We start from the raw sequence: 10,643 nt of genomic DNA on the forward strand, positions 1-10,643 counted from the left end.
GTCTAAAAGAGTGGTGATTCTGTGGATTATTCACACCTTTGTCTTGAATTTTTACGATACATTATGGTGGATGAACAGAGAAAAAATTTTTTCTTGGATATATATTTTACCTCATCTATATAATTATTGTCTTCACGTCAATGTACTCATGGATCTAATATTTATCACCTTCTTATAGTTTGTATATTAGTTTATTTATTTACAAAAATTTACTATGTGTCTATGCATTTGACATTAATTTTTATTTTTAATATATTAAATGTATAAAGCTATTCGTTCAATTTTTCTTCCTAATAAGTGATGAAATATAATCATGACGGAAAATAAATAATTCTTTCAATATTTTTATTAAACATTTAAAAAGTTTTTCTGATGATAAATATGGTATATTATTATATAACAATATAATTATAAAAGTAATTGAAATAAAATATTAGATTATTTTGATATGTCTTTCAATAAAAATAGAAAATTTTATTATTTCTAAAGCATTTTTTTATAATACAGCTATATAAACAATAGATTTGACAAGATAAACGAGCATATGCAATATCTACTAGTGAAAGAACAATATGGATTGAGGAATAAATGGAAGAAACCAATAGTCATCGTTTATCGATATATCACTGATAATTACGATAAGCGAGTATTATGGTGCTTAATGTAAATCGGGGTACACTTATCTATTTGGGGGGTAGATTAGTGATTCAATAAAAACTTAACTTTATGAACGATAAATTATCATAACCATTTCTCATTTAAAATGCTCAATTTTTATATGATAAAATTTGTTAACAGGCATCTTCATTTAGAATTATGTTGCATTGCTCGTGAATTGAATGGAATGTTCGAAATCCAAATAGTTTTTGAAATGGTATCTTACTTATTTTTCTTAACATCAATGTGTCATTACTTATATGGAATGGTAATACAGAAAGTACATGAGGAAGCACCAATAACTGCATGGATTGGCAATGCTCTTTGGAGTTTCTCTTTTGTATCAAGACTTTGCATTTTAAATTATATTTGTGAGACTGTCAGTATTAAGGTAAAATCATATAGATTTCAATAAAAAAATATTTAACCGTAATAAATTTTAAATATTTTAGGCTAATAAAACTGGTAAAATAATTTGCCAACTAACAAGTGCTCTTCGATATAATAATATTGGAAAAGAGGTAAGACATTTTTTAATAATATTTTTTAATAATGAAATAAAAATTTTGAATTGTTTGAAGTTAATGATTTATTTACACACAGATGTATCAATTTACTTTTCAAATAATGCATCATCCTTTGAGATATACTGGAATGGGTCTCTTTTACTTAGGCAACAACTTTCTCCGAAAGGTTTAATTTACATTTATACTATTTTTTATTATTCCATCTTTTTATCTCATGTTTTATATCATAAATTGTAGAAATTTAGAAAATTATTTTATTTGTAGAATATTGAAATTTACATTGCAAACTTTTTTTGCGAATGTATGTAATACTCATAAAAATAAATATACAAAATTTTAAATTATTTTAAATTTTAAATTATCTATAACTCAATTGCACATCTAGTAAAAGTTAATTAATAAAATTAATATGTTTCTTTTTTTAGTTCTGCATGAAAATTGTAACATTCATGATCATCATATTGCAAATGTCAGGAAACTAAAAAAATACGTCCTGAAAACTATAAACGAATCTACCATATAATAACATTTTATAAGAATGCATTAATATTATTTTCTTTAATTATATCAATAAGATCGCTGCGTTGAAGCTGATATAATTATAATTAAAAACAAACATGCAATTATAATTAAAAACAGATTAACAAATCATGTAAATATTTGTATTTTGTGTGTTGTACCCAAAAGTACACATTTGTATACATTTTTACAATAAACACATTTATTTTACATTTAAAACAATAATAAAATATCAGAAGTAAACAAAAAATTATTTTATCTTTTTAATCATATTTTTTAATGCTTAATGATTTATAAAAATTTATTTTACTCGTTTTATCAAACTTTAATATATAGTTTATTATAAAACTATTTACAAATGCAATATGATTTATTTTTGTCTTCTTAATTTTATTTCTATTTTGTGAATGAATTATAATTTGTTATTATTCAGTTATGCTTTTATTCATCAATAAGTAGTGTTACTTGGATATATTGCTTCTTTAAAGTCAGTAGTAAGATAAAAACAGTAGTAAGATAAAAACAAAACTTTATTTTTAAAACAAATAGCAAATACAAAAATAATTGTAAATTAATTATTTTGATACTAATCTGAAACTAGTTTATATTTATAAAATTATATATTATTAGATTAATAAAAACTATTATAAAATTTAGTCTAAAATTATATTTAGTTAAAATTGTAAAATTGGAAGTTTCAAAAAATTAGATTTTATAAAATTAAATTTTATAAAATGGGAAATATCCCAGAAAGAGAGAGAGAGAGAGAGAGAGAGAGAGAGAGAGAGAGAGAGAGAGAGAGAGAGATTTGTTTACGAATCTTTTTTAGTTTTTTTATTTTTTTTCTGGATTATATTAAACATATGTTTGCATGTCTCTGTCCATTTGAAAAAATTTACTACTCATGACATCATCGCGAATTTCTGTATTTTAATAACTTATATCAATAAGACATTATTCTTTCAGAAACGTAAAAGTATAAAATCAAAAAAGAAAAAAAACAGAAACAAATCTGTAAATAGATATAAATTTTTATATCTTTACAAATGATAGAAACATTTTTGTATATGTACTTTTTTCTATTTTTATTATTTTATTATATTATTATAAATTGATATTAAAATTAAAAAACAACTCTATAGGTTATAGAGTTTCATTATTTTATTCTATATTTTATTCTATCTTTTATTATATGCTAATATTATTACATGTGTATGAAATATAGAATATGATAATAAAAATTATCTTATGTATAAGAATATTATGAAAAATAATATTGAATTTTTTGTGCTTTGTGCAATAAAACACGTGAAAATTTTATATTACTAGCATAATTTGCAGTATGAAAAATTCATCTCCTTCTTGTTTGTTAAAACAAATCGATTATTTTAATATTTACAAGTGCTGGAAAAATATAAATATGTTACAATTATGAAAATCAGCTATCCCATTACGATGCGATCGCAAAGCATCTAGCAAATGAGTTCAAACAGTGTTATTTTGAACATGTGATAGTAATGATTATGGTGACTATTCATATATAATGTGTTTTCTTATGGGTTTAGGTGTCTATCCTATAAAACAATCAGAATTAAAGATACGATGGATCGTATATTTCAGCATGATATATTCTTTAATAATCTGGTTCATCCACGCTTATTTCTTTTTCTATATCTTGAATTTTTTTACATTAAAAGTAATATATCCTACCTTTATTAATATGATTGTTATAGCAATTAACATCTTCTCTTTATTTATATCCATAATTATGAATTTTTATTATCAGAAGGTACACACGTACGCAATAATCTTTCAAATATATTCCTCGACAAAATTAATGCATAATATTTTTTTTATTTTTTTATTTAAAATTTTTTTATTTAAAATTTCTTTAAAATTTTTCGTTAAAATTTAAATATCAGCTTTTAAAGAAAAAGTAAAGAAAAATTATGCATTAATTTATACAGGAATATATTTATATTAAAATATTAAATTTATATATCAATTTATGTATGTGTTTTATAATATTAATTATATCTAATAACAATGTTTTTGAGCATAATTGATTTTTATTTCAATTCTCTATATATACATCTGCATATGTCACAAATTTTGTGTAAATTAAAGATACTTAAAAAAGTTAAGCACATAAATAATATCCTTAAAGACTTTAAATATCTTTACGTAATTATTTTTATACATGATTGTTTTATTATAGCATAAATTGTTTTTAATTGTCTCTAATATTGTTTTAGAGATTTGAAGTATGTCTAATAAAATTCGCTGCAATAGATGATACTTTGGAAGAGCTCGGCACTCCAAAAATATATCGAAAGATGCATATGTTGTCAAAACGAGTGATAATCGTTTGGATCGTACATAGTCTTGTTATAAACTTTTTTGACATGTTATATTGGTTAAATAGAAAAGAAACTGCTTTTTGGGGATTATTTTTATCTCACATACTAAATTACTGTCTTCATATCAATACATTTCTGGACTTATTATTTATTTTTTTCTTATGGTTTGTATAATATTTACAGTGTACAGAGTGTTTCATCAACATGCAGCTCAATACGACCGATTGCCCGCTCATAGGAGCACAAGAAAAATAAAAAAAACTTAAACTTAATATAACTCTTAACATTATAGCAATAATTCTCATATATTATATATATGATTGCAATAATATTATAATATAATAATAATAATATTAGAATATTAGAATATTATAATATTATTGAAATCATATGTAGATGAGGATTATTGATATACATGTTAAAAGTTATATTATAATAATAATAATATTATAATATTATAATATTATTGAAATCATATGTAGATGAGGATTTATTGATAAACATGATAAAAGTTATATTATAATAATAGTAATATTATAACATTATAACATTCTTTTAGATATATACTTTCAAATATTCATGTCACAAATTCACTATTCTGTGCAATTTAATTTTTTCTTCTAACAGCTTATTATGCGAAATGTACTTCGTCGAAAATTTACGCAAGTAATCTATATTACCTATTCCTGCATTACCGGTCTTGCGCTCCTATGAGCAGGCAACCTGTCGTATTGAGCTGTATGTTGACGAAACACTCTGTACATATATATATTAACTTTATATATTGCATACAGTTTTTGCAATATTCATATTTTAAATATATATATATAATATGATAGAGAAAATAAATAGAAATATAGACATGTATATCAACTAATATCTACTTCTTGTCTTTATAAGTTAATGCCATTTTTACAATTTGCTCATTAATTAATAATATGAATATATATAATTACCATATTCTAAAATGATATTTTTATTCAAAATTTGAAAAAGTTTTTGTGACATTCTATAGTTACTTCAATATAAAAATTTTTTTACAAAATAGATTACATTTATTAAAAAGGCTTGCTTTTTACAAATATATATACAAGTCGAAAATTTTGCTATATATTATATAATTTTTGAAAGATGTTTTGCAATATTAGGTATATTGGTACCAGATTTGAAAAAGTAAATGAGTATGTGCGATGTTTATTGGTGGAAGAGAAGCATGAGCTGAGATGTACATGGAAGAAATCTATAATAGCTATTCGTCAAAATACTTTATGCATTGACAATTGCAAGCAAATATTATGGACTACAATGTAAATCTCGACACGTATACATATGACATAAATGATCAAATCAATATAAACTTGATAATGCAATTTGAATGAAACTCTATTTCTGAAAATTATAAAAATAGTAAAAATTATAAAAATTGTTTAAATTTTCTAAATTATATGAGTTCTCATCTCTATTTTTTTTCGTAACAAAAAGTATTCTTTAACAGGCAGCTTCATTTGGAATTATGCCGTCTTACTCGCGAGATAAATCATATATTTGGAACACAAATGACTTTGGAAATGGCATCCTATCTTTTGTTTTTAACAGTATTGTGCTATTATTTATACATAATCTTAATGCAGGAACAAAAAGAAATACAAGTATACTCCTGGCTTTGTCTCAGTCTATGGGTCTTTCTATTTTCAGTGAAGTTATGCGCTGTAAATTATATCTGTGAGAATGTAACAATTAAGGTAAAATAATGCGCAATTTTTAATAAAGATATATATTTAACGTAATAAATTCTATTCAAATTTCAGGCTAATGAAATTGACAAAACAATTCACCAACTTACAAATTCTATTCGATATGCAAATGTTTGGAAGGAGGTAAAAAATATTGATATAGCAATAAGTAAATGTAGTAAATGAAATTGTTTAAGTAAAACAACGTTTCTTGTGTACAGATATCTCAATTTACTTTGCAAATAATGCTTCATTCGTTGAAATTTAATGGAATGGGTCTCTTCTACTTTGGCAATGACTTCCTTCGAAAGGTTTATTTTTGCATTTATCTCTTTTTATTTTATTTTATATTGTTTTTTTATAACTTATAATAATTGAATGAAATTTCTCTTTCTCAATAATTTTTCATCAAAACTTGTTTCTACTGTTTTTCACTATCATGAAGTATAATGATTTCTTCGGTTATTAACATATTTTATTGATATTTCCAATGAAATGTTATTTACACATTTAATAAAAGTTAATTGATTAAAGTTTTTTTCCAGTTTTGCATGACGATCAAAAAACTCCTGATCATTATGGTGCAATTAAAGATAATTATAAATCTTAATTGACTTATAATTGCAATTAACTAGCACTTTATCGAATCTAACATTGCAAGAATACATTAAGATTATTTATGGATTATACTGATATAATATTAATTAAACAATAGTGTAAAATTATAAGGATAGCATTATGAGATCGTTTGTTTTTGATATTAATATTATCTGATGATATTGATCCACTACGTTATTCTGTATTTATGAAGAATTAAATGATGATTTGACATTTTTACCATGCATTACTCTATCTCTTTAATGAAATCACTCTTCAATCAAATGAATTCGAATAGATAGTCCATATTAGTTTGCGACAGAAACTGTGAGAGTGATGACTATGTCAAATACCATAGAAAAGGCTGTATATCCTTTACTCCTAACTGCTTCAATTCTCGGTTTAAGTGTCTACTCTCCAAAGAAACTTTATTTACGTATTTTTTATAATATAACAATATGGACTACTTATGGATCTATTTGTTATTATGTAGTGATAATATTTAAGACGGAGAGATGGTTTCAATCAACTTCTTATATCATTTATATACAGATTTGCATTCTTGCTAATACTACATCTATTGTTACGAATGTATATCAAAACAAGGTATATGTAAATCTGTAATTTGTAATATAATACTTAGAAAAATATAATACTTTATACAATAAATTTTATTTTTAAAAGGATAATATTTTCATAATTTTATAATTTAAAATTTAAAATTTATTATTTAATACATTAATATCATTCATATAATACGATCTTAACGTTATATATAAGAATTAATACTATTCATTATAATATTTAATTTAATTGTATTGTCTAATATTATTTAGAGATTTCGAATATTTATGGAAAGACTTGCTGCTGTAGACGACACGTTAAAAGAGTTAGGCACTCCCAAGATGTATCGACAGTTACATTCATATGTGAAAAAAATATTAATAGGATGGTTCGTGTTTACTTTTATAGGAAATACATGCGATAGCATTTGGTGGTTCTACGCAGAAAAGGATCATCGATGCATGATTATACCTTACATTATAAATCATTTTAATCACGTCAACATGTTTGAAGATATATTATTTATGTATTTTCTGTGGTTTGTATCATATTATATCATTATATACTAAAGATTATATTTTTAGAAGAGAAAAATCTAGTATTCTTTAATAAAAATGTTTACAAAAAGAGAAATGTAATTCATGTTTATTTTGCAAACAAAACATTTTACTGTAGATCATTTACATTTTGAGTAATTACATATAATCACAATTATTTTGTTATTATACATTTTAATTATTATATAATTAAAATTCGTTCTTCTAACAGGTATATTGGCACTAGATTTGACAAAGTAAACGAGCATATGAGATGTCTATTGATTAAAAAAGAATATGGATTGAGATATACATGGAGAAAATCTATGCTGACTACTCGGGGATGTAGCATGTATACTGAAAAATACAAGTGCATACTGTGGACTTTAATGTAAATCGAAATAAAAAAAGTATACGGACATTTAAATAAAATCTATCAATAAAAATAATGCATTTTATATAGAAAAAATTGGATTTATGCAAACAATAGAGAAATGATTTCTTCATACAGATTGATGATTTCTTCATCGTCGTAAAATTTATTTTTTCAGTCTTTCATTAACTTTTATTAAATTTTATTCTTTTACAGGCATGTCCATCTGGAATTATGTCAAATCGCTCGTGAATTAAATGTAATATTCGGCCCACAATTGATTATGAAAATAGTAGTCTATTTCGTATATATAATAAAATTATATTATATTATTATTGTGCATGTGCAAACGAAGGGTCATTTTCTATATACATCATTTATCTGGTTTGATGTGTCTTTTTGGATAATATTGCAAGTAGCTAGACTCTTCTGCTTAAATTATATCTGCGAGAACGTCAGCGCTAAGGTAAATTCTCGCAAATTTTAATCCTGTAAATATATATATATATATATATATATATATATATATATATACTTAAATATATATTTATTTATTTGTTACTTTTTTATTTTGTATTTATTAATAATAAGTTTATTAATAATAAGTTATCGCGATTTTAGGCTAACAAAATAGAAAAAATAATTCATCAGTTAACAGATTTTCTTCGGTATGCTGATGTTCGTGACGAGGTAAAATATATTTCTATAATAAAAGTAAATCGATTAAGTCATTTCAATTTTTAATTATTGTACTTATGCGCAGATTTATCAATTTTCTTTACAAATTATATATCATCCGCTGAAATTCACAGGACTAGGTTTGTTCTATTTTGGCAATGATCTTTTACGAAAGGTTCTTACATTGTTTATAATTCTTATATGTATCTCTTTTTGTATCTTTTTATTTTAACATTATTTTATAAATAATTTTAGATAATAATTTTTTATTACATCTTTTATATGATATCTTTATTATTATATTCTGTTATATGGTGAAGACTAGATTAACGTACGAAAATCCAAGTTTACAATAGTGTATTGTATATGTAATTTTTTTATACAAAAAATTTTATTTACATATTTTCTTTCAGTTCTTCATGACAATTTTCACATTTGTAATCTTCATAATGCAAGTGGCTACCATACCTAAAAAGGAGACAGATTTTTAAAAAGAAAATTAATCAAAAATTAATATTCCGTGTTAATAAGCATACATTATATAAAAATTTAAAATAGGCACATTATATAAAATTTAAAATAGGCTTCAATACAGTTGACAGTATTTATAGTAAGGACATATAAAATGATGAAAATTTTATGACTTTTATCCTTATCCTGGATTCCTTCTTTATCTGTATATTGCCATTCTTACTCTTTTATTCTAGATTTTTTTTAGTAAAAGAACAACATAATTAGCGCAGAGTATAAATATAATTAGACAATTAATTCTTTTAGAGAAACTTTTCTGCAATATATAAAAAAATTCTTTTTCAATCCCTGTCACTTACTATACTATTTTTTTTATGAACTTGTGGAAAGATGTTGCATTTCTGGTCAAATTAATAAAAGTTTATTACTTGAAATTTTCATAACAATGAAATAAAAATCAAAGAACAAGTTTTATAATTAAAAGTTTAATTAATTTTATTCAGAAAAATTAACAACAAATCTATTATAAAAAGATGTAAATGATGATGAAATTCAATGATAAATTCAAAGGATATAAATGTTATAAATACAAAGATGGTTTAATAAGTCAATAAAGTCTCAAATATAATATATGAAAGTAAAATATATGAAGCATACACACACATACACACATACGTGTACACACACGCGCGCGCGCGCGCGCGCGCGCGCACGCACACGCACACGCACGCACACGCACACACGCACACACACATGTAATGAAATACTTGATCGATATTGTTGGACAATATTAGCATCAATAATTAATAAACAGCTTTTAGCTTAAGATAATTGTCTTAAGTTAATATTTGACTTCCTAGCGAACAGAAAGTGACAGGAATAAAACATCGATGTTATAATTTTTCACTCAACAATGTAATTGCAAGATAATATACCTTACATAACAGTTACATTGTTGAGTAAGAAATTATTACATTGATGTTATGTTACTGTTTCTTTATGTTTGAATTGACAGTACAATAAACAAGCAACAACATTTTTTAATGAATGGGAAACAATATGGATGTCTTTATAATCAGTAAATCTTAATTAGGATTTATCTTTTTAAATAAAAATCTTATTTTTTTAAACAAAACTCTTTATTTTTTAAAATAAAAGCCGATGCTTTTTATATAATAATTAATAAAAATATAATTTATATAAATGTTAAAAATATCTGTTTTATTTAAAACAGATATATAACAAATTTCAAATAATATAAAATATCAAATTGACGAAACGAACAATAAATATTGAAATGCATATTAATGATATTTATGTTCATATATAATTATCTATATATAAACGTTGTTTATAATCAAATTTGTAATAATTAGAAATGAATATTAAGTAATAAACTGGAAGGATGTACAATTTTTTCGAAAATTACACATATTTTTCTCATTTAATAACATATTGAATTATTTTCATTAAAGATCAAAATTCGAGATAAAGGGGAAGTATCCATTTGCATCATAAAAATCATAATACCAACAATTCCTACGATGAACTGAAAATTATCAGAATATCAATTATTATTATTTAATTTTTTTTTATATAACCTAAACTTGTAAATTATTTTTAAATTG

General features: G+C 23.2%; 1 protein-coding gene across 1 annotated transcript in view; it reads left to right on the forward strand.

The window, feature by feature from the left end:
* The window catches only part of LOC112638450, an 11,671-nt gene extending 4,249 nt beyond the window's left edge, over positions 1-7,422 (forward strand). Inside the window, exons 2-8 of the mRNA XM_025410226.1 lie at positions 3,219-3,492; positions 3,959-4,227; positions 5,212-5,370; positions 5,559-5,805; positions 5,872-5,940; positions 6,018-6,107; positions 7,366-7,422. Of these exons, the coding sequence (XP_025266011.1) occupies positions 3,219-3,492; positions 3,959-4,227; positions 5,212-5,370; positions 5,559-5,805; positions 5,872-5,940; positions 6,018-6,107; positions 7,366-7,422 (1,165 nt within the window). The remainder of the gene's footprint in view (positions 1-3,218; positions 3,493-3,958; positions 4,228-5,211; positions 5,371-5,558; positions 5,806-5,871; positions 5,941-6,017; positions 6,108-7,365) is intronic.
* The last annotated feature ends 3,221 nt before the right edge of the window (positions 7,423-10,643 follow it).

The sequence above is a fragment of the Camponotus floridanus genome, unplaced genomic scaffold, assembly GCF_003227725.1.
Source record: "Camponotus floridanus strain SB8 unplaced genomic scaffold, Cflo_v7.5 scaffold30, whole genome shotgun sequence".
Taxonomy (NCBI): Eukaryota; Metazoa; Arthropoda; class Insecta; order Hymenoptera; family Formicidae; genus Camponotus; species Camponotus floridanus.